The 27871-nt window shown below is 35.4% G+C and overlaps 3 protein-coding genes and 2 pseudogenes across 3 annotated transcripts; 1 reads left to right on the forward strand and 4 right to left on the reverse strand.

Moving 5' to 3' along the window:
- Nucleotides 1–7748: 7748 nt before the first annotated feature.
- LOC147548831 (heat shock protein 81-3 pseudogene) lies at nt 7749–9450 on the forward strand (annotated as a pseudogene).
- A 4295-nt stretch (nt 9451–13745) lies between these two features.
- On the reverse strand, nt 13746–15154 carry LOC147548832 (early nodulin-like protein 15). Its single transcript, XM_086672507.1, has 2 exons — nt 14621–15154; nt 13746–14444 (listed from the first exon to the last, which is right to left on the reverse strand). The coding sequence occupies exons 1-2, from the start codon at nt 14790–14792 to the stop codon at nt 13909–13911; spliced, it is 708 nt and encodes a 235-aa protein (XP_086528633.1). The 5' UTR covers nt 14793–15154; the 3' UTR covers nt 13746–13908.
- A 7302-nt stretch (nt 15155–22456) lies between these two features.
- Nucleotides 22457–23224, reverse strand: LOC147548833 (uncharacterized). The gene has a single exon (XM_086668129.1). It carries the CDS (start codon nt 23222–23224, stop codon nt 22457–22459), a length of 768 nt encoding a protein of 255 aa, XP_086524255.1.
- Nucleotides 23225–23268: 44 nt separating this feature from the next.
- On the reverse strand, nt 23269–24981 carry LOC147548834 (uncharacterized; annotated as a pseudogene).
- A 1792-nt stretch (nt 24982–26773) lies between these two features.
- On the reverse strand, nt 26774–27583 carry LOC147548835 (uncharacterized). The gene is made up of 2 exons (XM_086668130.1): nt 27334–27583; nt 26774–27246 (listed from the first exon to the last, which is right to left on the reverse strand). The coding sequence occupies exons 1-2, from the start codon at nt 27581–27583 to the stop codon at nt 26774–26776; spliced, it is 723 nt and encodes a 240-aa protein (XP_086524256.1).
- Nucleotides 27584–27871: the final 288 nt, after the last annotated feature.

Genomic DNA, 27871 nt, shown 5'->3' on the forward strand with positions numbered 1-27871 from the left:
ATAAGGAAAATCCGGAAAAGCCAGAACCGGTGTGCAGAGCAAAGACATAGTTTGATTAAATTAAAACTATGTTTTGCACTTCATCCCAAGAAAATTTTCCTTTTTTTATACAGTCGGTAAGCAGAGCTGTAATAGTACTGAAATCACGAATGAATCGTCTATAAAACGAAGCCAAACCATTGAAACTGCGAACCTCTGATGGTGAATAAGGGGTCGCCCATTCCGAACTAGCACAAACTTTTGCGGTATCCACTTTCATGCCATCCTTGTGGATAATAAACCCCAAAAAATATACCTCATCTAGGAAGAAGTGACTTTTCGGAACGTTCATGTATAAGTAGTTTAGGCGCATAACATCGAAAACCGCCTTAATGTGGTTGAGGTTGGTCACTTTTGGAAGTTCTACATATGAGAATATCATCAAAGTAAACGACAACAAATTTGTTCAAGAATGGTTTGAGTACCTGATTCATGAATCGCATAAAAGTGTTAGGTGCGTTGGAGAGACCGTACGGCATAACCAACCACTCGTAAAGACCCTCTTTAGTGTTGAACGCCGTCTTCCATTCGTCCCTTTTATGTATACAAATCTGGTGATAACCTACTTTAAGGTCGATTTTGGAAAAAACCGTAGCTCCGGACGGGTGATCGAGCATATCTTCCAAGCGAGGAATCGGGAACCCGTACTTGATAGTAATTTTGTTGACATCTCTACTATCAACACACATCCTCCATATTCCATCTTTCTTCGACACCAAAAGTGTGGGGATCTCGCGTGGGCTAAGGCTCTCAAGAATGAAACCATTGGCTAGTAATTCTTCAACTTGTTCCTGAAGTAATTTGTGTTCACGAGGGCTCATCTTGTGATGTGGTAGATTTGGCAAATTAGCTCCTTGAAAAAGATCGATTTGATGTTGAATATCCCGTAAAGATGGGAGGACGGTTGGTGACGAAGACGGAACGAAGTCCTGGTAACTGTCTAGGAGTGTTTTAATCTCCGCGAGGATGATACTTTTGGAGGACGTGACGTCCTTGGCGGCAAGAAGAAATCCTCTTCGCTGGAGTGGAACCTGCTTGTTGTCTGCATCTTCTAGAACCGAACCAACCTGCTTGTGTGTATCTTCTTGTATTGGGAGGAGGATAATGTTCTTTCGGAACCACAAGAACTCAAACGTGTTCTCCTACATCATTGAGTAGCGTCGACGTCAAAAATCCAAGGTCGACCGAAAATAATGTGACAGTTATCCATGTCAACAACGTCACAACAGATAAAGTCGCGGTAGTGAGAACCGATGGAGAACGTAAACATGCATTGTTGGCGAATCGATAACTCGCTTTTGTCAGAAATCCAACCGAGTTTATATGGGCAAGGATGATCGATTGTAGGAAGACCGAGCGCTTTGACGAGGCGAAGTGATATCATGTAATCTTCGCTACTGTTGTCTATAATGAAGTCACACACCTTATTGTTGATGGTGAGTCTGGATTTGAACACTTTATGTCGTTCTGCATGATCCGGAGGTTATGGAAGAAGGGAGGAAGGACGTTGGAGAGGCGAGGTCGCGATGAATGGTAGAGCAAAAATTTTCTCGTTTTTTGTATCAGGATTTTGCGTGCTCATGATACCAGCTGATGTAGACTTTGGCAGAAGCGTAAAAGTAATAGTGGTCATCGATAAAAATAAGAATAAACTGAAATAAATAAAGAGAGGAGATGCAATCAAGGCTGATTTTATATTTTGTAATTCGATTCAATGCTTAACAAGACAGAACGGACCCGCTTACATAGAATTTAGACTCTCCTAGATAGACTCAAATAAAGAAAGAAGATAACTATTAATTGCTACTTTCCTTGATTGCTACTACTCCTATTTAGAAACAACTAAATACTTAAACCTAGAAACCCTAAATTCTCATATACGGAAATATACGGACGCATATGACCTGGTCGTTACGCCCACGACTAGCTTGGCCGAGAGGCCCTTGTGGTCGATGGTCTCCATCATTACGTGTAATTGGCTTTTGACAATATAGAAGTTTACAAAAATCGGTAACGGTGAGACATAATGAAATATACAAGATAAACATGGATGTATCGATTCATTTAGGACGGAAATTAGTAAGGTAATCTCCATAGAAGGACAATTTAGAAATCTGCAATGACTCAGGGAAACCAAAGCAAAACATGGTGATAACGACCATGTGTACGGCGACAATAGCTTAGGGCAGCAAAGTCAAAATATGCGTGGTCAATTTGTTCTATATGGACGGACTTGTGGTTAAATTTTGTGAGCCGAAGTCACTCGAGCAGGTGATTCTCGTATGAAGACATCGCCAGGAGTAATTAACCTAGGGTAATACGAGAAATACCATCGAAGGTTCAGAGTAAGATACCTCCAGAATCTAGTTACCTTGGGTTACAAGAGTCTATCGGGAACAAAGTTTCCTTACAAGATCGGCAACACGATCTATCGAAACACCTAAATATACTCAAACGAGGAAACTTCATAGTAGTTTCATCCAAAACCGGTGGATCTTCACCGCCTCATCACAACCACGTGTCTACAGTCGACTAAATGAACTTATATAAAGAAACACATTCTCCCTAAATTAGGCAATTAAAAGTTTAATCTCTAAACCCGGACATTCAACTCAATTCTTTAACTATAAGAACCCTTTACTGATTTGAGCGTCCAAGAGCTTTCCGAGGTCTTTGCAGGTTTTGTCCCTGAATTACAAGAAGCAGTCCAAATTTGACGCAACTGATCTTTATATCCTAAATGATAACCTAAACCCATTTTTAGACATCGTCACTTAAAGGTCTCTTTTGTCAGTGGTCCCCAGACGATGGTGATGATAGTTTTACTGCTAGTGGTGTTATTAGTTTCCAAAAAACGCAGAGTACGAGCAGGGGTCTGGTGCGTTTTTTTTAGACCAGACCCCACTCCACTTTTGTTTGGTTGAGCACGGTTCTAGTTCTTGTTCGGTTCTGGCCTTGCATCTTTCTTAATGATTCTATTTAGCTTTTCACCTCTAGTCAACATTTCAATCACCTTTCTAAGAGGTCTACAATCCTTGGTCTGTGACTATCCTTTTTATGAAAGGCACACCAGACAATGTGTCTTTTGGTCCCTTGGAGAACTTGTTACAATGCGAGTTTCGGAATTGCACAACATTCTATTTGACCAGTATATCTCTAATATCTCTTATCTCCTGACATTCAGAGGTGTGTATTCTTTGAACTTGGGCCTTGACTTCTTATATCAGTCCCATCACCAATTAGTGGACGTTTGTCATCTTCCTTACCTATTCCTTGGCAGAGTTTTATCGTGCTCTACTTGTGGCCTATGTTCTTTGTTCATCTACTAGAGTCTTTCTCTAGGCACTATCACGGTCTACACCTTAATTACCAGGTTAGCCAAGGTTTTGTTATCTCCTTTGCCATTTTTATAAGATAGAGTATGTATTTCTAATCCCTTTTTCCAAGGATGCTCTTGTTATGTCATTGTTCAAATGAGATATTTGTACCATCTCGTTCTTGAAATTCTTCCAATAATTTTCAATGTTTTTCCTCTGCCTGGACGAAGTTCAGCGGATCCTCCCGACTCTTCTCTGGCATCTTACTGATGTAAAACGATACGTAAAAAGTTGTGAATAACTCTTTGAAAGAACTTGTAGAGCTTGACTTTAGCGAGGCTTACTAGGACATTGTCGTCTCATTCATGACAGTGGGGAAGACTCAACACATAGTAGGCTCATCAATTGTTGGTAGACTGATGTAGAGGAATTGGCCGAAAAATACATGGAAGAAATAGATGCGGCCAAGTATAAAGGTGACAGACTAAAACGGCCAAAACCAAAGCTATGGGTGTCGGAATTGAACGAAATTTTGAGGAATGGTGCGAAATAGCATTCTAGTCATTCCTTAGTGCTTTGCCCCATCTGTCCCACTTTGAGGGTCAAATTTCGTCGTTTAGGGCCTCAAAACGGACTTTTGGTAGTTTTTCTATTTTTTGGGAATTGTTTCAATTTAGGATTTCTGCTATTCTAGTATTTTATTTTTTTAGGAGTTGCTATTTGAGTTTGACTAAGATTAGGAAACCCTAGGCATATATAAAGAGGGTCTAGAAGTTGTTTCATTCATTGAATTCAATTAATAAAATTTCAGTATTTTAGTTTAATCTTATCAGTTTTGATTCTACAAGTCTTAAGACGGAGATCTAAAGGCTTATTCTTAGTTTTATATAGGCTTAGGGTTTCCTAATCTTAGTCAAACTCAAATAGAAACTCCTAAAAAAATAAAATACTAGAATAACAGAAATCCTAAATTGAAAACAATTCCCTAAAATAGAACAACTACAAAAAGTTCATTTTGAGGCCCTAAACGATGAAAGTTGACCCTCAAAGTGGGATGGGTGTGGCAAAGCCACAATTAATGATCGGAATGCTATTTCGTACCATCCCTCAAAGTTTCGGTCAATTCCGACATCCGTAGCTTCGGTTTTGGCCGTTTTAGTCTGTCACCTTTATACTTGGCCGCATCTATTTCTTCCATGTATTTTTCGGCCAATTCCTCTAAATCATAGACTCAAATTGTGATAGTCATTAAGAAATTTCTCCAGATCAATAGATCCGTCCTACCTCTCAAGAGCAAGGCACTTGAAGTCCCGAGGCCTCTCTGATCCAATATCTCTTGACTGAAGAGTGGTGGCGTTTGTCTGCTTATCTTTGGAGTTTCCATCTCAGTCTTCTTCTTCTTCGTCTCTATCGATTTTGTATCACTAAAGAGTTAAAGGTTGGTTCCTATTCTTCCTTAGGCTCTATCTCTAATATATGGTGTGGCGGTACTTGTCAACCAACTCCTTCTGTAGTAGACGCAACTTCTTCGTGCTCCTCAAAGGCCTTCGCGGCTCGTCTCTTCATTCAACTTGTCTCTTCTTTCTGGCAGTTACTTCTTCTTTCCAACTGAGTTTCTCCATAACCTCCAGCTCTTTAATTCCTAATGACAAGGGGAGTAGAAGGAAGAGCATTAGAAGTGGCTAACAAATTCCTTACGAGATATTGACAGGGGCGGACCCACGTAGGGGCCCGTGGGGGTCACGGGCCCCCACGTTTTAATTTTAGATAGAAGGATCTAATATATAAATAGGATGAGCATTATGTGACAAGAAATAATGTTCGGTGGGTTGGGTGGGGATAGATATGTCCGTGTGCTAGACCCGTGTTCGAATCCCACCATCCCTATTTTATTTAGTTTCTTTCATTTTGATATGTTTGTTAACCCCCCTTCTTTTGTTATTAGTTAGCGTTTAGTCGTTTTACTTTTCTCTTTCAACTCCTACTTATAAATCAGCTCTTCTTGAAGTTTTTTTTGTTAATTTGATGTAGGTTCCCATTAACTTCGTTAGAGTTATTTTTCTTTATATTATCATGCATATGCCTTCTTTTTTATTTCATTCAAGACATAAAGGGTGCTCTTTTTTTTCGCAGTAAAATTTACACATTTAGTTTTTATGAAATTCGAATGTGTATAAAATTAATTATTATATTGAGATTATAGTGAATGCAACTCACAAGTCAGTAGTAGTCGAGTTGGCCAGCAGTGTAGTTATAAAATATAATAAGCATTCGCTTGAACATTACATCTAGATTTTTGGACAATTTTATAACTAACAGTGCCCCCACAACATAAAATCTCTTGGTCCGCCACTAGATATTGAGAAGGCCATACTTCGTACCTCAGTTTTTCTGTACCTCTAGATTTGATCTAACTCTTTATGTGACCTCAACAGAGTTGTCTACTTCATAGACAGAGCATCAACATCTCGTTTTTTTTTTTTCTTTTCTTAACCGCAACCTCTTCTTCTAGATCATCGCATTCAGACATGGTGATGATGATCGTATAGGTAACAAATCTAATTTTGAAAGCGGATCTTTGGCGTAATTTGGACTGCTAGATAACCGCCATTCTCTCGAGCGGAGATCAAGGTGTCCAACTCACTTATTCAAATATCCTTACTCTGTTCCTCTAGTTAGAGCATAGCTTAAGGGTAAAGCTCCCTCGGATCGACCTCTCTGCTTGCCACTATGCTTGACAGAGTTTAAGGTGCCTAGGAAACTCGTACCGACCTTCTAACAATCTCTCTAATTAGAGTAGGGCTCAGATGGTAGAGCTCGTTTGGGCAACCTCTCTGCTATCTTTATCAAAGGCTTGTTCTTTGTACACGCAGACGAAGCGGGCACATACCACTCAGGTTAATTCGTTGACATCTTGACTTGGTCAAAGTTGACGAATTATTGGCTCAGCAATATTGAATCTCATTCTATTTGAACGTAGTATCACACTAAAGCGAGGAAGAAAGTGGTTGACGAGTCGAAACAATGAAGAATGTGGATGTCGTACAAGAAGTGATAAGCCTTACCTAATGTAGACTATCATCATGGACCTCAAGGCCAAGCCATTGGGCCTCATGGCCGAGTCCATTAGGGTTAGATTTGAGAGTTTCTATGTTTTGGTATTTCCTACTAAGTCCAGGTTTAGAAGTTTCTATGTTTGAGTATCTTTGATATTTAGGAATCCTAGTTTGAGTCTATTTAGAACTGTTAAAGTCCCTGCGAAAGGAAGTCCAGTCTATCTTTGTTATTCAGATCTTTGAAGAATAATCAATCAAGGTTATCATTAAGTTTGTCGTTTCGTCGTTTATTATTATTTTATCGATTTATTTAATTAGTTGATCATAGTTTTAATGGTGGATTCTATTACTTTTACGCTTCCGCAACAATCTGCATCAGCTGGTATTCAAAGCTTGAAGAATCTGGGAACAGATGAATTTTTTTATGGATACGTCTCTTCTTGAATGTTGGAAAATTTTTCCACGTTTATGTTGGGACCCTATTCGCGATGCATCTCAATTCTATATTGATCTAGAAGATGAGATAACAATCCATAAAGTTTCTCAAATTCTACTCTTCGACGGTCAATTTCATATAAATTTCTGGATTCAACACATTGAAGATTGGTTCCGAAATCAAGATGTTCATGCTAAAGATAAGGTTTTTTTGTTGAGCAACATATGTCCGAAAGAATCTATGAACAATTCAATGCATTAATGCAGTGGATACTCATTAATTAAGGGAAAAAAATTCATAGACGATTGGACTACAGTGAAGAATATCTTCAGGTATGTTTTTCTTCCTTTCGATGAATATTTGTCTTATGAAGAAACAACGATTGAATCAAGAAGACAGTACTCCGAAGTTCATTTTACCTCTGTAATCAATGATATTAAAGGAGAAGTTCTTGACGAAAGAAACATAATTTTTTCAATAGAGGAGGAAGAAGAGGTAGGCAACTTCCCTTCATCACACCTCTACCTTAGCCGTGGTACGGAACACCCAAGCCCAAACCAATTATTTAACTCGTATGCAATTCTGGGAGAAGATTTTCTTGTTTCAAATCATAAATTTCTCCCGCATCAATTTCTGCAGCCATTGGTTTCATTTCTTAAAATTCAATTAAACCCTAATTTTTGGAACGATTCTGTTGGTTTTGATATTCAAATTCTCAAAGATAATTCTCTTGTTTATTATTCTTTACCCGACGAAGAAAAAAGGAATTCTCGTAACTTTGTTTGGAAACCAGGTGATTTGTTTGTTTTTATTCATTCTCTTGTTTCTTCATGGGTTTCATCTCTTAAAATTCAGACAAGCCCTAGGAACTCAATTGCTTTCTCTACAAGTTTTTGATCATCCTCATTGGTGGACACTGGGACGTTTTCTTTTCAAGTTGAAATTTACTGGCTTTTGAGTTTGATCATCAATACCTTATATTATTATATAGAAATAAGGAGTTATTCCTTCATGAACTAATTAGTAATGCTTCTGATGCTTTGAAAAATATTAGATATGAAAGCTTGACACATGAGAATAATCTGGGAACAATTGCTAAGTTTGGAATCAAGGATTTCATAGGAGAAAAAAAAGATGTTAGCATGATTGGGCAGTTTGGAGTTGGGTTTTACTCGGTTTACCTTGTTGCAGAGAAATTTATCGTTACCACCAAGCACAACAAGGATGAACCATATGTATGGGAATGAGAATCTCAGGCTGGTAGGTCTTTCATTGTTACCAAGGACACTTCTTGTGACAACCTAGGTAGAGGTACCAAGATTGTCCTCCATCTCAAGGATGATCAACTTCAATATCTTTAGGAACTTAAGTTGAAGGATTTGGTCAAAAAGCACCATGAGTTCATCAGCTCCCCAATCTCCCATTGGACCGAGAAGATTTATGACAAGGTAGTTGATGAAGAAAACAATGATAGTTGGATGTGGTTCTTATCTGAACTTCATAATGTGCTTGAGATTAACACAAAGAATATGCATCCGACGCCCACAATACTATTGGACAGGAGAAAGGGAATTGTCGAGGGAGTAGAGGCAAATGTTCTGACAGCTTTTCACGGCTTCTTTGTGCGTCATCTCACTGATAGTTTTCAGAATGATAGTTGGATGTGGTTCTTATCTGAACTTCAACTAATTCGACTGCCCAAACCACAATTGAGATTGCTTCTTTGTCTGAAAGAGTTTATTTTTATATCACCATTACCCGTGCTGGGTTCGAGCAATTGAATATGGAGTTCTTTAGGAAGTGTATGGAACCAGTTGAGAAGTCTATGGGAGATGCTAAGATGAATAAGATTAGCGTCCCTTATGTTGTTCTTGTGGGTGGATCTAGTAGAATCCCTACAGTTCAATAATTGTTGTAGGACCTCTTCAATGGGAAAGATCTCTGTAGGAGTATTAATCCGGGCGAAGATGTTGCAATTCAAGATCCTATCTTGAATGGAAAGATATTTAAAGCAGTTTTTGAATCAGTGATGAATTGGTTGGAGAATTTCAAGGTTGATTTTTTCATCAAGAAGGATGTGGTATTTTCACTCCTTTTGTTCAAAGATGATGGAATATGGTATTTTCAAGTTCTTAACAGTTCAGTCTTATACGTTTTGGATTGGAGGACAACATTCATTGTTTTTTCCAAGAACAAAGAAGGTAGTATATGTGTTTTCTTTCTTCAAACTAAAAGACGGATGATGTCGCAATTTATTGGGCGTTTATACGTTGGTATTGCTTTTGCGAGTATAGTGCCAATATATGATTCAGATTATAGTTGGTGATATGGTCAATATTTTTATTCTTCGAATTTTCAGTAAATTTCAAGCAAAGTGGGAATTACAGATCGCATTGTTGAGTCTCACTTGAGGGCAACTTCTTTCACGGATGGGGAGTATGATGGAGACCATCATCATGGGCCTCACAGTCAAGCCATTGGGCCTCATGGCCGAGTCCATTAGGGTTAGATTGGAGAGTTTCTATGTTTGTATTACCTACTAAGTCCAGGTTTAGAAGTTTATATGTTTGAGTATCTTTGATATTTAGGAATCCAATCCTAGTTTGAGTCTATCTAGAAGTGTCTAAGTTCCTATAAAAGGAAGTCCAGTTATCTTTGTTCTTTAGATCTTTGAAGAATAATCAATCAAGTTTATTATTAAGTTTATCGTTTCGTCGTTTATTATTATTTTATCGGTTTATTTAATTAGTTGATCATAGTTTTAATGGTGGATTCCATTACTTTTACGCTTCCGTAACAACCTACATCATTACCAAAAAACAATACTATCAAATTTCAGATAAAACTATAAACGAAGAACAGAACTTTAGAAACAGTGCGAAAGTCCATACCATGTCTTGAAGGTACCTATTATTTTACGAAACTTCATATATGTATTTAATTAGGGATGCTTTATACTTCTTTATGAGGCTTCAAAATCTTTTATGAAATTTGATGATTGAAAAACACTATGAAGCGCTACAAAATTTGATACGACGATAGGAAGGTTCATATTATCTTATGAAGCTTTCTTACCCTATTATCACATTTGGTACATGATAGAAAAGTGTGGAACACGATACTTAATACGAACTGATATTCTTTACCATAGGTATAAATATAATCAAAATATCAAGATAGAGAAACACGTTATTGATTCAGATAAATTGATTGATAACTTAGTTCAGGAAACATGTGAATCAAGAAAGATATGGAGATCAAACACAACAATCAATAAATTGATTGATAACTTAGTTCAGAAAACATATGAATCATGAAAGATATGGAGACCTCTTAAATTTTAGGTATAATAATTTTGTACAAAACTTACCTATCCACAAATTTTAGACCCGATATCTTTTTCTGGTTTAGGTTGGATTAAATTTCCCGAAAATTCTATTTATCCCTCTATTTAGTCCCTCTCCTAGTCCTCCGCCTTATGTGTCTACATATTACTTGAGTATATTCTCTCTCTATTTGTTCCACGGTCAAGCGATATATCACCACATCAGGGGGAAGGTTGGGGTAGAAATCAAATAGAAGGGTAAATAAAATTTCTCTGAACACATAAGTTGCTAAAAATGGACTTGCCCAAAATAATAAAAATATGAGCACAATAGAGTTCCTGATCCTATTTACAATAGTGACTCTTTCAGATTTTGGCCTTTATCTGAATCACCAAGATGTTATAATAAAAATTGATTTTGAAATTGATTTTAGCAAATTCAGGTTCTGCACTCCAAATGAAGAAGGTATTCTTATCATAGTATGAATGGTTGTTGGCATTTGTTTCCTATATATATTAAGAAATCTTTATGTTATGGGGTTAGAGAATATTTTGATAAATTCAATTGAACAAAACAAACCCAATATTTGTACTCTTCAATGATTCTTATCAACCAAACCACCGAAAGAATGAATGTCTATTTACTTCTATTTTAGCTTACAAGTTATTAGCATAAGCTACGGATGAAACTCTCGTTCTTGTAATTATTTGGGTTATTTTTCAAATAGCCCCAAGCTTCCTGCCTAACCTCCTACTTTATCAAAAATATTCAGATGACCTCTTTCTTTAGTGACAGTTATAACACCGTTAACTAGTCATCACCTCTCTCTCATCCATCTCATCACCTCTCTCTGCCACCTCATCTAATCGCTACCTCATCACCGGGGTCGCCGCCCGTTCAAATTTCTGGGCGGTGACCTTCAAACATAAAAAAAAAAATCGTTTCCCTCTCTCAATCTCTCTAAAAAAAACTTTTTTATGTTTGAAGGTCGCCAACCGGAAACTTGGCCGGCCGGCGACCTCCGCCGTTAAAGACAATGAGGTGGCAGAGGGAGGTGATGAGATGGAGAAGAGAGAGGTGATGACTAGTTAACGGTGTTATAACTGTAATAACAAAAGGGAGTCATCTGAATATTTTTGATAAAGTAGGGGACTAGGCAGGAAGCTGGTCACAAAATTGGGGGCTATTTGAGAAATAACCGTAATTAATTTAGTTTTACACGTGGATCAAATTTACCTACCAATTGTTAAATCAGATTAAAAACAGTAGGATTTTAGTTTTGTTAATATTGACATATTGTTTATAAATATAACCTCAGCACTTCGAAAATGTCCATTCGGATAGGTTGGAAAGGTAGGGTTGATGCATTTCAAAACTATTACCCTAAGTTATTGTTGATCAAATGTATTGCACAACTAGGAAGAGTATAATGCTGGCACAATGAGAAGTTGTAAATAGGACTTAGGGTTTGTAGTGACCTATATGAGTTCATCAAGTCTTATGAATTTCTACAACTCTTGATGTCCTAAGTAGGAAAATATGGCTAACCGTTCACTACAAAAAAAAAATGACTAAGTCAAAACTATTCTAAACCATTGGTCATCTCTATTGACAATCTTCATAGAATATCTAAGTCTCATCAGAAGGATAACCAATAATTAAGCTGGCAGCAATTGGATCAGGCGCTTCCAAGAATGAATTCATAGTAAATTAATGAACTCCAAAAGCTGTTAGTGAGTGAAGAAATCATCATGTCTGATAAAATCAACAATCTATTAAAGTTGTTGATCAATTATTTCTAACAGCTCTTTGGTCGTCACAACAATTATCACAAGAAACCTCAAGGAATAAGTGGTGGAAGAAATGAACACCACAATCATCACAATTCCAATAATTAGGACTTTAAGCCTCAAATCTCAAATCAACCAAGTGGAAATTACAAAAATTTATGAGGCATTTTCTTAAAGAAACTTTTTCCACGACGTTACATCCTCAGTTTCAGAGAATGCTTTTCCAAGGACCAGCTGAAGGTGGTTTTTACCTCATGCCTCTTCAACTTTCTCAATCTTCTCATGTTAGCACTTTCCATACCAATGCTGCTTCTTCCACTGTGTAGCACAAGACGCTTCATTTCAGCCCACCCAAAGAATTAAGCAATTTTTAATTTTTTCTGAGTCATGTATGTAATAAACCTATATTTCGTGAAGACTATCAATTTGAGAGAAGCAAAAAAGCTTTCCTTCTCTCAAATTTTTTTTTTTTTTACAACCTTTAGGTCCTTTACATAGAGTTAGTGAAACCGAAGTTACGCTCTTCTTACATTATCACCATTAATGTCCACAATTTGTTAATAATCATTCAAATTATATTTGTAGCCATTATTTGTTCAGGCATGAGCTGAAAGGTTTTGACGTATGAAAGTGTTGCAGTCTCTCTTTAACCACGTAAGATTATACATGTCCCATCCTCATAGACGAGTTGATTCTCCTACCACGTGTCACGATGTGGTATAAATCCTCATATTCCCTCGCCTAGGCTGAAGAATGGGCCCCAGAATTCTTGGCATTTGTCACTTTGCCCATTTTTTTCAAACGGGCATTAAGAGCATCTCCAATGCAAGACTCAAGAAAAACTCTAAAAATCTTATGTGTCAAGTGTGAAAAATGGATCTCTAAATGGTCTCTTTCTTATTTGGCCATTTAGAGACTCTATTTCAAAACCATCTCCAATGCAACACTCAAGAGAAACTCTAAAAACCTATATTTTAATTTAAAACTAATTGATTTGCTTATGTGGCACTTAGAGAAATTCAAGAGGACACTCTAAACTTAGAGCATCTCCAATGCAACACTCAACTTACAAAACTCAATTTGACACATAGGACTACTTGAGGTTTTGACAAAAAACACTCTCCAATGCAACACTCAACTAGATTCTCAATATGATGTGACAACAATAAATATTGAGATACTCAAAAGAAAGCTCAATTGTTGAGTTTTCTTTTGAGTATCTCAACTTTTATTGTTGTATCTCAATTGGTCCACGTCAACATTTTATATATTAAAATACGAACCAAAAGTAAATCTAAAGTAAATGTTGAGTTTTTTTGAGTGTTGCATTGGAGATGAATTTTGAATTGAGTATCTCAATAGTGCAACCTAGGAAAGAGAAACTCAACTCATACTTGACACATTGGATTAATTGAGTTTTTGTTGAGTGTTGCATTGGAGATGCTCTTAGAGTGTCCTCTTAAGGATCTCTAAAATGAATCTTGACACATCACTTTAGAGATTCATGTTGAGTTTTGCATTGGAGATGGATTTTAGAGAAAAACTAAAAAAAAATCCTATGTGGCACTCTAAGATTTAGAGTTTGAGTGTTGCATCGGAGATGCTCTAAGTTTTTCATTCCAAAACCACATCAAATTAGTAAAAAGAATATTATTCTTCTAAAAGAACAAGAAAAAAAAGGAAAATAAAAGATAGTTTAGGATCATCAAAAGAGAAACTAATTTTATAGATTAATCAATCTCAAATAATTAAGCAAAAAAAATAAATTGAAGTAGTGAATATAAGAATGAAACATGAAATTAATGTATTCTATCAAAGATGAACATTAACAACTAATGATTATCAAAACCCAAAACCCCAAACTATAAATCTCAATATCTTCATCAAATCACTAGTCTTCTGAATCATAAACTCCCAAACAAACTATTTCATCGATAATAATATCTAAAATGATCCAAGAAAACTATATAACACCAAACCAATCAAAACAGAACCAACAACACTAGAGAAAGAAACAAGTGAAGCAGATGAAGAATGAGCTGGTGTTTGTGCATTATTTCCTCCAGAAGTAGTATTACCATCAGCAGAAGGTGATAAATCCAATGTCGATGGAGCAGGGGAAGAACTCGGTATTGTTGATTTTGAAGGAGATGGAGATGGGGCTGTTAGAGGTGAAGGAGATGGAGAAGGGGTTGTTACAGGTGAAGGAGAAATCTTTGGGGCTGCCACCGGAGTTGGTGACGGTGAAGGAGATGAAGATAGGGTTTTATTTCTCACAGCCATAACAACTACAATTAATTTCACACCTTTGGAACAATTACCCTCTTCACCACTAATGAAGTAAAATGGACCTGATCTATCAAATTTGAATATTGAATCTCCTCCATTTAAAGTCTTAATTGGGTTTTTTGTGTTGCAATTTTCATAAGCTTCTTCGCTTACAACCAAAGCAGAGTCTGATCCTTTCTTATACTTAAACACTGCAAACAAAAATTCACAAAATCAAATAGAGAGAGTGTGTGAGAATAGTCCCCGCATGGGAGAATGACGATCTAACAAACAATAATATAATATTTAGGTTCTCTATTGTCACTGTCATTTGGTTTTAAGTTGGATGACCACAAACTTAACAGAGAGAAAAAGAGAGTTAAATTACCGATTGAGTCGTTAACTTGAAACCGGTTTCTTTCAGCCCACTGATTATAATTCGGATTTGGATTCAAACCCCAACCATCTTTTCCACCAACATAAAAGTTATAAGCTTGAGTAGAACAAAGAAAACTCACTAAGATCAAAAGAGAAAAGCTAAGAAATCTTTGAAACTCCATGAGTAGAAGAAGAAATATAGAGTTAGAAAACTAAGGAAGCGAGAGATGATGATGATGATATCAAAGAAATGAAATTAGATGGAAGAGTTTGAACAGAGGAATGTATTTAAATAGAAATTAAGTTAATGGGGTTTTGACAAAGAAAGTTAGTTGTGAAGAAGAGTGCTCAAAAAGTTAGAGAGACAGAGAGAAAGAGTTGGGAAGAATAAACAGATTTACATGCTAAAGAGTGGGCTGGATTGAGATTTATATAGACAGAAGTTTAGATAGAGAAAGTTAGAGATGAGAGAGGGAGAGGGTTTGTGATGAGGTTACCGTTGCAAAAGCTAATTGATCACATATGAGACTTTGCTAGTGTAAAGTGGTTGGAAGGATTTGTAGTAATTGAGGTTTAATTAGGAGAATCAACGGTCATATATTTTAAAGGATTTTGAACTAAACGGATGAAAGAATTTGGTATTTAAATGTTAATGCTTACTTTATAACGGCTTGTCTCATTTTAATATTGGCATGGTATTGCTTTAGTCATATATATTCGTCAACACGAAAAATCACACAATGTCCAGGGATTCAACCGAGAGACTAGTCGGACATAGCATCCCAGCTGTTCATCAAGCGTCTTGCTTTATGTTTGATTTTTTAGAGTATATTTTTCCTTACCCGATTGGTAATAATATTATAGGCTACACTACAAAGATCATTTGTTATTTATAACGGCAATGACCGGTGTGTGAAAATTGTCGATTTATTAGATAAGAAAAATCTAAGAAGTAACTATTGACTAACTAATACAGTATGTTATTTACGACTTCCTAATATTGTAAATGGTTTTAAGTTGGATATTAAATTAGGATAGTTCCATAACTAGAAACACTCAACTTCAAGGGTATATGATAAAGTCTCACTATCACTAACGGTTATACCAACATTTTAACATTTTTCAATATTAAGTCTATGGAAGTATAGAACCAACTATCAATAAAAGCATGAAACCAACTATCTATAAAAGTAATAAGTTTGATTTAACACATATTTAGAAAACCTATTTGTAGTTCCCAGCTGGGCATACCCAACCTTAACATGTACATATTCATTACAAAAGAGCATCCATCCTTCAACTTTGCAAAAAGATGAAGAATGGTCTTTGGTATTGGAAGAGCACTACTAGACATAAGGAGTTCATTAAAGAGGACTGGTTTATGTACTTGTTATTACTGCACCAAATTGGTTCAAGGAGAGAGCATTATGTAATTGTTTAGTAAATAACTTTAAAGTATTAGGATTTGATAAAATAAAGTAAGAATGAATTAAAATTTCACTTATTTTTATAGTTTTTTTTAGAATATAAACAACCCAAATTCTAATATTAATCACCACAACCAACATCACAACCACTACAAAATATATAAGTTTATTACTATGGAAAAATTGCATTAATCAAATATGAGTCTCTAAAATTTAAAGATGGTGCAGAGATGGAGATGTTGGCAAGTATGAATCTCTAAAATTAAAACATATCATTCATGTTCAAGTATTGTTTATGAAGATGATGACAAGAAGGATTAGCAAGGAAACTAAGTTGAAGATGAATCAATACCGGTCCTGACTTTTAGGAGGCTCCAGACGAACGTATTGATAAAGTTGAAAAAAATGTAGAAGTTAACATTTCGGAAATGCTAGAATTACATAGAGGGTGACTTAGAGGATGCCCAGTTATTAAACAAAAAACTCAAAATCTGAAAACTTCGTTCTCTCTCCTGTCCCTCTCTCCCTCTTTATATATAAACCTTAACCCAAATAAAACTCAAAAAGAGAAACCCCTGATGGAAATTTATGACTTTGAACTTGAAAATCAAAACAAATTTCTAGTATTTGGAGGTGAAGCTCAAAGCTATTTATCGGATTTTGGAGGTGGAAGTGAATCTGAAAGAGATCTTTAGGATTTGAGTTGTGAAACTCAAACACATAACTCTGAATTTGAAGATCAGGAAGCATCATTCTTTTTCTTATTCATCCCTTACTTTTGAGATTTATATATACGTATATGTATATGTTATAATTATCTTGTTTAAGATTTTATTTTACTTAGTTTTATAATCGATTACTGGAGTTGAAGAAGAGTTTCCTGCTGATCAAAATATTGAACAAGTCACAGACAAAGAACCATTAGTTCCACCTGAAATAGGAATGAAATTTAATACTGATGATGAGCTATTCGAGTTTTTCAAAAAATATGCTAAGAAAAAAAAGGAATTCCTATTAGGAAGACATCAAGAGTGAAAAATCTCGATGGGAATGACGCTTATATAACATTTTCGTGTTCTAGAGAAGGCTATAAAGTTTATAAGACTACTAAGTCATTGAAGCCTAGGACAAGTTGTCGAACAGGTTGTCAGGTTAAGATCCCTGCAAGGTTTGAATTAAATGGATATTGGATGATTTCAAAAGTTCATCTAGACCACAACCACGACATTAGCCCTACAACATCTCGGTACTTCAAATGTAATAGAACTATTAGTAAGCCTGTGAAAAAGGCAACTCCAGATATTTTATGGCCATCTAAACTCAAAGAAAACATTAAAACAATTTGTGGAACAATGTGTTTATGCTTCTAAGAAAAAAAATTCAAAATGAGAAATTAGCTGACTTCAAGTCTGTCTCGCAAATGATTCATTGTTTGACTACGTTACCAATAGAGAAAAAATTCAAAATGTATACACCATAACAAAGTTTTAAGAGTTTCAATCAGAGATTACCGCAAACAATGGAGGTAGAGCATGAGATAGGAGAGGAGATTTCGGTAGGAGGTTATTCAGAGAACGTGACATTTGTTGTTCTCTTCATGAAACCTACTACCAAAGTTCGATGTTCTTGTCATTTGTTCGAGTTCAAGAGGGTAGTATCTAGGCATACCCTTCTAGTGTTACAACAAAACCGAATATCTTTATTACCCAAAATATTTCTTCTTAGACGATGGAGAAAAGATGTACATAGGTATCACACAAAGATGACGATTGAAGTAGATGGTCAAAAGGGGACTGAAGAGGAATTTCGATACAATATATTGTGCCGCAAACTTAATGAACTCGCAGACCTTGCTTCAGAGCAGGAAGACCATTTCTTGAGACTTTCAGAATGGGTTTATGATGCGTTGGAGATGTATAAAACGATTCTACCAACTGGTTCAAGTGTGAATGAGAAGACAGATGAGCCATTTGAAGAAAATAACAAAAACATTAATATACATAATCCATTAGTTACTACTCGCAAAGCATACCCGCGAGAAAAAAAGTTTAAACCCAATCAAGAGGATGAGCAGGAAAATTGACACTCTCCCAATAGATTGAAGTAAGTTCCTAACCTAATCTACTCATTTGTAAATTTTTATATGTTGATAATGTTGTTCATTGTATATGGTTGAATGTTTTTTTGGAAATGGTTGAATTATCATGATTGAATGCGATATCTACATCCTAAACCCTAACGTTTCCGTGTGAATTCTTCTAAGCCGATATTAACATCATAGGTCGGAAGTTTGGGCTTAAGTTGAGCTGGTAGTGCTTTTTTTTGTTGCTTGATATCCTAGTAGTGATTTATTGGAGCCTACATTGGATGGAGCTTTTCATGAATGGAATAGGTTATATTCTGATTTATGGTTAATTCGATAATGTATTGTGTGAGGCGCCAAAATCGCGGGTCAAGAAGTCAAGAGGACCGGGTCGTTGAAAAACAAAAAACACGTGACCGTGAGGTCTTTGGGGACACCGGGATGGTGTTGGTCAAAGGGCCTCTAACGGTCAAGTCAGTAAGCTTGCAAGAGAATAATAAATACGTGAATGTTATCCTTCGAATATTACCATCGAGGGGGATGGTCGGAGTTTGGCATGGCTCGTAGAGTGGCCGAAGCTCGATCTCTACGGGTAGACTAGCTTGGATGGAGAGATAATATGACAGCCTTAAGGTATGTTCTTGAATTAGGCAACCTTGGTGAGGTTTGCCTTGTTTGGGGGTATGTACTATAAGTAAGACGTAAAGCTTTAAGGGACTGACATTGTAGATAATCACGTGGGTGATGATGAAAAGGTCTGACCTCTCTATAGGATAGATAATGTGAGCAAACCCTTGATAACGCGGTCGTCCTTCCTTGATAAAATGGTTTTCTGGTCGTCCAGAGAGAGAAAGATAGGTCGTCCTTCTTTGATAAAATGGTTGTCTAGTCATCCAGAGAGAGAAAGATAGGTCGCCCTTCCTTGACAAAATGGTCGTCTGGTCTTCAAGAGAGAGAAAGATATGTCGTCATGTTTGATAAAGTAGTCGTTAGAAGAGAGAAGGACCGGTTGTCTTTCTTGATAAATGGTCGTCAGGTAAGAGAAGGATCGGTCGTCCTCCTTGATAAAGAGGACGTCTGGTCAAAGAGAAAGGTAGGTCGCCCTTCCTTGATAAAATGGTCGGCTGGGTCGTCCCGGGAGAGAAAGATAGTAGCAGTCGTAAATTGCTCGCAAGAGGTTTGGACGATCGATGAAAGGGAAAGTCGTCGGTTGATTACCTAAGAATTGGATGCATTAGGTGATAATTCGATGTGTTTGCCGATCATCAGATGCCCCCTACCATTCTTCATTAAGTCATTTATATGTCTTGGGTCGACTGTTACCCGGTGATAAGTTGTCGTCCTTAATGTGGTAATACTTAGAGTTGTCACCATAAATACGGATGTCGTAACCCCTTAACGGGTATATCCGGGATATTGTCATCTTGAATGACAGTAACGTCTCCCCAACGGATATACGGAGGGAAATCTGTTGAGGAGGTGAGGATTAACCTTTTTAACCAGGCTGGATGTACTTGTGTATTTTGACATTCTTTGGGGGTGCCCGGAGATAAATGGGTCGGGCCCATTAGTCATTAACTCATGGGCTTGGTCACTGTGTAAGCCCATTAATCGTCGATATCAGGGGGCGCTCCTGGTGACGCATTTGGGACCATACATATTGTATTCTGATTCAATAATGTCTTGTATTCTGATTTATTGTTTTTCATTAACGGAATATATTATATTGGATGGGAGCTTTTCATGGGACCCTACATATTCTTTTGTCCATATGGGAGAGACACTCTTGGAACATATTCTTTTGTGCATATGGAAGAACTAGTGCATTCCTATTTTGACTCATAATCTGTAAACTGATTCATGTTTATATAACATTTTTTAAAGTTAAGGTCTTCACTTTTTGAACGTTGTTATTAAATGCTTTATTAGATGAATGAATAAAACATTGAATATTCAGAACTTCATAGTTCATACTCATCATGAGAAATATGTATTGATTTATTGGTTATCATGATTTTAAATTTGGAACCTGAAGTCTATGGTTTCGACACCTATTGATATGTAAAGTAAACCATGACATATTAAAACGCATTTCGATTCGATTTTCTGGGATAGTTAAGTGTATGAATTATCAGACCCCCACCAGTGCACTGTTTGTTCAATTTCTTCCTTTGTTACTACATGGATAAGTAGGCAGCGCATTAGGTTTTATCACAAAGTCTTCATCAACTTTCATTGCCTAGGAACCATTCCTTATAAAAGTTGTAGTATGTTGAAGTATCACATTTTTTTTATCAAGTACAGTTCCTTCCTATTGTTTATTTCTTGTCCACTTTCTTGCTTAAATTTCTAAGACATTTATACTTCTTTCCATCTCGCCAGCTATGGGTTTCCTTCTTGTTTAATGTTGTTTTCTATTCTCAATTAGCAACTAAATCATGCAATCACCAAAACCAATTTGTGAAGGATGAGAAGTACATAAAACCTTGTTCGAAATACGAACTTGAAATTTATATAAACTTACTGCATTCAAGAAGCATTAGAGACATATGCAGTTTCTAAAACAACATATTTGCAGACACAAAACACTTGCAATGATCATTAAATCAGTTTAGACAAAACTACTAATATGACTAAACCTTGAATAACTACTAAAACTTGCAATAAAAACATTATATATGGGATAATAAATCTTCTAGTTTTGCTAACTCCATCTCTTCCGGCAATGATGTTACCACTTCTTCTTTCAATCTTTCGGATTTGTCGGAATCGTAGATTGGGAGCTCTCCGAACGAACTGGTTGGACCTCTATGAAGTCATTTGGATGTTCTTTACTTACGAGACACTTGTAGTACTTTCACCCTGGAATTCTAACTGTTCTAGATGTCATAATTTTCATGTTCCCAACTCCACAAAAGCAGGGTATCTGCGGATAAGATCGTCTCTCCATAAACTACAAAAGTACACCATAATATAGCTTTATAAGTATCACATCGAAAATCTAGGAACATTTTCATCAGAATTGAATAAACGACTCGATACAAAAGTCTTCTTCACTTATTCCCAACCACATCAAAGTAAACTAAACAGTACACTAAAATTTTTCAACTGTGAAATCAAAATTCTTCTTCTAGAAGAGTAAACTAAACAGAAAACTAAAAGGTAACATTTTAAAATCAATCCTCTAAAATCAAGCACATTAAAGTGTGGATAAACAATATACTAAATTTATCAATGTTATGGATAAACCCTAGAAGTGTAACGAAAATGTTATGATCAAACCCTAACTGTTACGTATCAATCATCTTCTTCTAAAAACAGTATAGTAAATCTATCAATGTAATAATAAACAATACACTAAATATATCCATGTTTTTTTTCTTGAATTGTTTAACATGCCTCGAACCGTTGACCTCTAAGGTGGAAGACTATACCTTTTACAACTCCAATAAATGTATCAATGTTATGAATAAAGTATCCTAATTGTTATGAACAAATGCTAGAAATTATTTAGAAATGTTTCAGTCACTACAGTAAATGTAAGTATAAATAAAGTATCTAAATGTTATGAATAAATCCTAGAAATAAAAATCATTTAGAAAATTTTTTTGTCACTACAAAAGAAACCCTAACATGTTTTGATCTCCTTTGAAAAGATTATAGTAGATACAAAAAAACCCTACCAAATCTGAGTGAACAAGAAATGATCACTTACATTCAGGTGCGGAGCCAGGATTTCAAAACCGGGGGGCAGACTCTTTACTTAAAGTTACCAAAAAAATCTTCAGAAAATGACTATGAAAACCTATCTTCTACTTCAGATGCATCTACTATTTCCAAAATTAAAATCTAAAGGCGTGATTAGTTTTTTCATTTAAACGTGCAAGTACTTTAGAGAAATAGGATAAAGAAGGTGATACCTGATGAGAGTAAGAATCTGATCTTCTCCTTCGTCATATATCCACATTTACGAAAGTATGACAATTGTTCAATTTGGTACCTCCTAAAAGAAAACACTATATACAAGTAGGAATTAATTTGACAAACTAAATATGTAAAGGAGAATAACTAACTAACTTATAAACAACACAACACATAAATAAACAAAACTAATATTTTCATTGATCGGTGGGTTTCTGTATATCAAATTTACTATAAATCCAATAAAGATATGCATAATACTCGAAAGATAAACATAAAGACTCAAAAAAACTGCAAAAAATACTAAAAAAAAAATATACAAATACTATCCAACCATCATAAGATCACCACTCGAGGTATAAAATTGTGTTACTTGAGTTGCGCCTCACGATCTTTGAAAGCATAAAATTATCTATTATCGAGTCAGAATCAATTCCTTCAGCAAGTTTTCTCTCAATATGAAAATCATGCAATCTCTAAGAAAATCATCATCCATTTTGGTGCGATGTTTTGTCTTAATAAGTTTCATTGCCGAAAATGATCTTTCAGTAGTTGCAGTAGAAACAGGTAAAGTTAATACTAGACAAATTAGTCTATGAATAAGATAATAGGCCTCTGACTTTCTTGTTTCCACCAAATTCTTACATAACTGCAAAACAGAAGACATATTCTGAAATTTAGGATGTTTAAGAACATCACATTCATAATGTAGCAACTGAAATTTCAAAATAATTATCTCCTGACTGTTAAAATCTTGTGGATAATATTTTTCAGCAAGTTTGCTTATATTGTCAGCCTTAAACGACTTGTAAGCATTTCTGGGGTCCAAAGCTGAACTAAGAATAAGAAGTTCTATTGTGCTCTCATTAAACCTTGTATTCAACTCTACTAGCTGAAAATCTATTGCAGCATTAAACAAGTCAACACGATAGTAATGTGACACTGTTATAAAGTCACGTTGTTGAGAAGAACGAAGTGTGCCTACAAGATAACGAGAATTCATATCTGGTACCACAATAACATGCTTCGTGCAAAATAATTCGACATGTACTATGAAATCATCCCAACCATCCTTTCTTAACTTTTGAAGAAGTACTTTTGTACTTGTTACCAAATTCATTGCATTTACGATATCTTGACACTTTTGTTGAAGGGCTGGACAAAGCATATCCGCGATTTCCATAATTTTACTCATCAAGTGTAGTATAAAAACAAACTCAAATGATGTCATCGCAAGGTAAAGACGTTGAGATTCTCGACGTGAGCGATATTTGTCGTAGTTTCCATAATTTCCTTAATAACTGCACAAGTTGCATCAAACATAACAATTAAGCTTTTAACAGAACCATAGTGAGAACTCCAACGAGTAGCTCCAGGTCGTTGCAAGTTACCCATTTGGTTCGCTCCTTTGCCCGTCTCAATCTCACCGGTAGCTAACATTTTTCCGATTCACCCAAATGAGAAGATTGTAACTCATCTTGGCGTAAAAAAGAAGCACAAACAAAATTAACAATTGCATTTAATTTTGAGTAGAATCGCCAAATATCACCTACTTCTTTAGAAGCTCTAACTAATGCTAGTTGTAATCTGTGTGCGAAGCAATGCACGTAATACGCCGTTGGACGATCTCTAAGAAATAATGCTTGTAAACCATTAAAAGCTCCCCGCATATTGCTAGCACCATCATACCCTTGACCTCGCATGTCGTCAGTGTGAAGGTCGTGATGAATAAAGACATCAGATATAGCTTTCTTAAGAGTCAAATGCAATGGTATTTTTCACATGCAAAACATCAAAAAACCTTTCTTTGATGGAACCCTCATCATCGACAAATCGCAAAACAATGGCCATTTGCTCCTTATAAGACTCATCTTGTGCTTCGTCAACAACAATGCAAAAGTTTTTAGTCCTAACTTATGCACGAATCTTTTTCCTTACTTTGTTAGCAAGGATGGACAATATTTCTTTTTGAATCATAGGAGATGTATATATCTGGCATTTCCTATAGCATTTTCTAAGACAACTTCTGCAATTTTGTCATTTACAGTAGCCAAAAGTTTTATCAATTCAATGAAATTGCCACGATTTGATGAATTTACAGATTCATCATGGCCCCTAAATGCACATGCTTGATATGCAAGATACCGTGAACAATCAATTGTTGTCTTTCGTCTTAACCGATTTTTCTCAACCTATTATTTAGACTGTATGTTGATTAACTTGTCGATGTGTCGAGATGCATTCCCTACATCTTTACAAGCTCTTACTGTCGTCATGTGCAAAGAATCATGTTCTTCCATATGCCTTAGAAACAAACATTTTTTCCCATCATTAACTCTCTTCCATTTTCTAAACCCTTCAACTGTAAACACTGTACGATTTGGTGGATTTGTTTAAAAAAATAAAACATGGAAGATAATATCCGGCATCTTTTGTAGGAGAATACTCTAGGCAAGAAAATCGAGTAAACCACGATGCTTGAAATCTACGGAGTGTTTTTCCAAATTCAGTTTGTGGATACTCATCAAGTATTGGTTGGTACGGTTCAGCATTTAGATAAGCTCTTCGATCCTCATCTTGTTTGTTAATAGGATGTTGCCATATTTGAAGACGTAATCCAGGATCACGTTGAAAAGTAGCTTCGATATTTCGTGAAGGTTCAACTGGTTGCTTACCAGTTTCTCCATCTTCAACTATTTGAGCATTGACTTGAAACGTGAAAGGTAAATTTTCTGGAGATTTGACTCCTTCAGTATCAGCTACTCCATATGCAACTCCTTGATTATCAATTATTGTTGAACTAGGAGGTTCCACATTACATAATGACGAATTTACTTTAGATGCAGAAGGACCATCTTCTTTTGTTTTGTTGTCGTCTCGTGGTTTAAAATACGAATCAATTGTCTTCCTTCGTTTATTTACTTGAGGAACTTTAGACATTTTGTCTTAGAAAGCTAAAAGAAAACAAACTATAGTTGATTTATTCTGAATTTGCTTTTAATTTGATGATTTATTGTTTTATAGTTATATAATCAGGGATTGAAGCAGAAATCCACACAAAATTAGTTAATTTGTCTAATCACTCTATTTGACTATGAATGTTTTGTTAGTTTTTGAGTAATTGTATTTTGACATCTTATGAATTCGGGGTTTATGTTAATTTTGAATCTATGATTCTGATAGGTAATTATTTTTCTTAAAAAATACTAAGTTATATAGATGGACAATCAAATAAATATCAACTATAACTTAAATCGGTTTCCCAAGATAAACTTTCATCGTAAAACAATAACAAACGGAATTGGACATTCGTAGTTAATCTTAATTCATAAAGGAAGCAGTAAAATTACTACATGATTTGGCAAAATACTAACATATCTTTATCAATTTATCAGAACTCAGGAAAAAAAGAAATATTGAGCTTTCTTAAAAAGTACTAAATTATAGAGATGAACAATCAAATACATATTAGCTATAAGCCTATAACTTAAATCGGTTTCAGAAAAATAAACTTTCATCATAAAACAAGAACAAGCGGAATTCGATATTGGTAGTTAATCTAATTCATAAAGGAAGCAGTAAATCAGTACATGATTTCGCAAAATCCTAATATATCATTATGACATTATCAATTTATCACAACTCGGGAAAAAAATGTGAAATTCATAACTAGGTTACACTTAAAATTCTAGACAGATTAGTTGAAGGAAAAAATATGTATTAACTTTGAATGCATTAAAGATGTTACTAACCTGAGTACTTAATGGAGTTATTGGCGGCTAAACTTTGATTAGGGTTAGGAAGTTGCTGCAGATTACTTCAAGAACTCAAGAAGGATTGAAGAAGGGACTTCAAACTTGCTTACCTGTTAGGTTGGTGATTCTTTGAATCAATTTATAAGAAATTTTTCTAGTTATCTAAAGCTTCTTCAAACTTCGAATCCAAATTCTTCAAGGATTGAACCTCGGCTAACATTCTAAAACTCTACAAAACCAAAATCTCTAAAACTCTCCCAAACCTAAACTCTCCAAAACTCTCAAAAACTTAATCCCGTGAAGACCCCTCAAAACTCTTAAAACATAGGAAATTACTTTATTACCCCTACTACTATAAAAAAAATTACAAATTCCAGGCTGGGCAGCTGGCTGGCCTGGTCTCTTAATAGATCTGCTCCTGGTTACATTCGTCTTTGATTCTAGTTTAAGGAATAACTCACCTTGAAAGATCATTAAACTCAAAGCTCCAGACTTCAATCTCTCTTTGGTGTTAGCGTTTTCGATTATTATGCTTCAATCATCCATTGACAAAGACATGTAAGTGATCATTTCTTAAGAATACAAATTATCTCCATTAATAATGTCGGCATGTTGTCCATTCTTTTGTACTTTAGTATGGTCAAAAGAATTCGGTATTTTAGTATTTTATGGCAAAACACTCTTTTAAAACTTTTTAATTCAGAATATAAATTATCTCCATTAATAATGTCGGAATGTTGTCCATTCTTAAGAAATTGGTGTAACAGACTTTTAAACTCTCATTGTCAATACTATCTAATTTCTTTAAATAAAATAAAACCCAAAAATGTTTGCATATACTGGAAACTGTTCAAACCTAATTTTTAATAGAAGAAATAGCTTGATCAACAATATCGAAAAAGTAGTTGACTCGATATGATTCTTCAGGTGTAAATGTTACCTGTCACTAACATTCTCATCAAAGTGCCTTTTTCTTTTTAACACGCGTCTCGGAAAACTGGTTCTATTTCAATTGCCGATGCAACTTTCTTAGCTTCCTTCAGAGCCTCCTCATAGCCATTTTCTCTAAAGTCATAAAAAAAGAAGCGAGTTTTTTTCAGTTCAGTAATTGCAAGATCAATATCCATGTCTTCTGTTTGAAGGACCTTACTTACGAAATCCACAACGTATAATATGTTATCCCAAATAATCATGGCAAACATGAATTCAAAGATCTCAAGCTCATTTGTTGCTAAAGATGATGTTTGACTCTTTATTTCGAGGTCTTTAGAAGAAGTTGAGAATGCAATTGAAGAGTATTTAATTTCTAAAGCTTGTATTTTTATTGCTTTGACACTTTCGATTGACTTATCATCTTGTTTCCGATAATGACTTAAAGTAATATTCAAATACTTTGTAAGGATGTCCCATTTCAAAGTAGACGAACCAATTAATGAATATAGACGACGTACTGTTCCAAAAAACATTCAGGTGGAGAAACAAGAATTCACCATGTTACAAAGAGCAAGATTTAGACTCTAACATTCACATGGAGTACAGAGTGGTCTATGGTTAATTTCAAGTGGTCTACTTTGAACACCTTTGTATTTTTCCCTCATGTTAGAGTCATTATCATATCTTTGTCCTCTAATATCATCAATGGATGGTTCAAGAGATTCAAATTCATCTTTAAGTGCATTAAAAAGACCAAATCTGGAAGTATCATGAACATTCAAAAATCCCAAAAAGAAGTCTTCCACTGTTGTCGGTGTAGTTGATGTATTTACATAACGAATAATGAAAGACATTTTCTCTTTGTGACTTATATCATGTGTTCAATCAATAATAACGCCAAAATATTTAGAATCCTTAATTATTTTAATCATTGAACTCTTGATCTCACTTGCAAGCATTTGGATCAACTCATTTTAAATCTTATGCCCCAAATAATGATAATGAATTTTATGTCTCTCAATACGAATAATACGTTCTTGAATAACATGATCGAACTTAGTCATCATTTGGACAAATATAAATAAGTTACCATTGTTTTCTTGATAAATTCGCTCATTGGTCCCCCGAAATGTCATATTACA

The sequence above is a fragment of the Eschscholzia californica genome, unplaced genomic scaffold (assembly GCF_041429995.1).
Source record: "Eschscholzia californica isolate CP2 unplaced genomic scaffold, dmEscCali1.0.p SCAF_3, whole genome shotgun sequence".
Classification (NCBI taxonomy): domain Eukaryota; kingdom Viridiplantae; phylum Streptophyta; class Magnoliopsida; order Ranunculales; family Papaveraceae; genus Eschscholzia; species Eschscholzia californica.

Excerpts from the sequence above, each read along its gene's own strand:
- LOC147548832 (XM_086672507.1), bottom strand. The coding sequence starts at position 14,792 with ATGGAGTTTCAAAGATTTCTTAGCTTTTCTCTTTTGATCTTAGTGAGT. Across the intron at positions 14,445-14,620 it reads TCAAGTTAACGACTCAATCG|TGTTTAAGTATAAGAAAGGA; the intron begins GTAATTTAACTC and ends TTTTGTTTGCAG.
- LOC147548833 (XM_086668129.1), bottom strand. The coding sequence starts at position 23,224 with ATGGAAATCGCGGATATGCTTTGTCCAGCCCTTCAACAAAAGTGTCAA.
- LOC147548835 (XM_086668130.1), bottom strand. The coding sequence starts at position 27,583 with ATGTCTTTCATTATTCGTTATGTAAATACATCAACTACACCGACAACA. Across the intron at positions 27,247-27,333 it reads AATTAACCATAGACCACTCT|TACGTCGTCTATATTCATTA; the intron begins GTACTCCATGTG and ends TTTTTGGAACAG.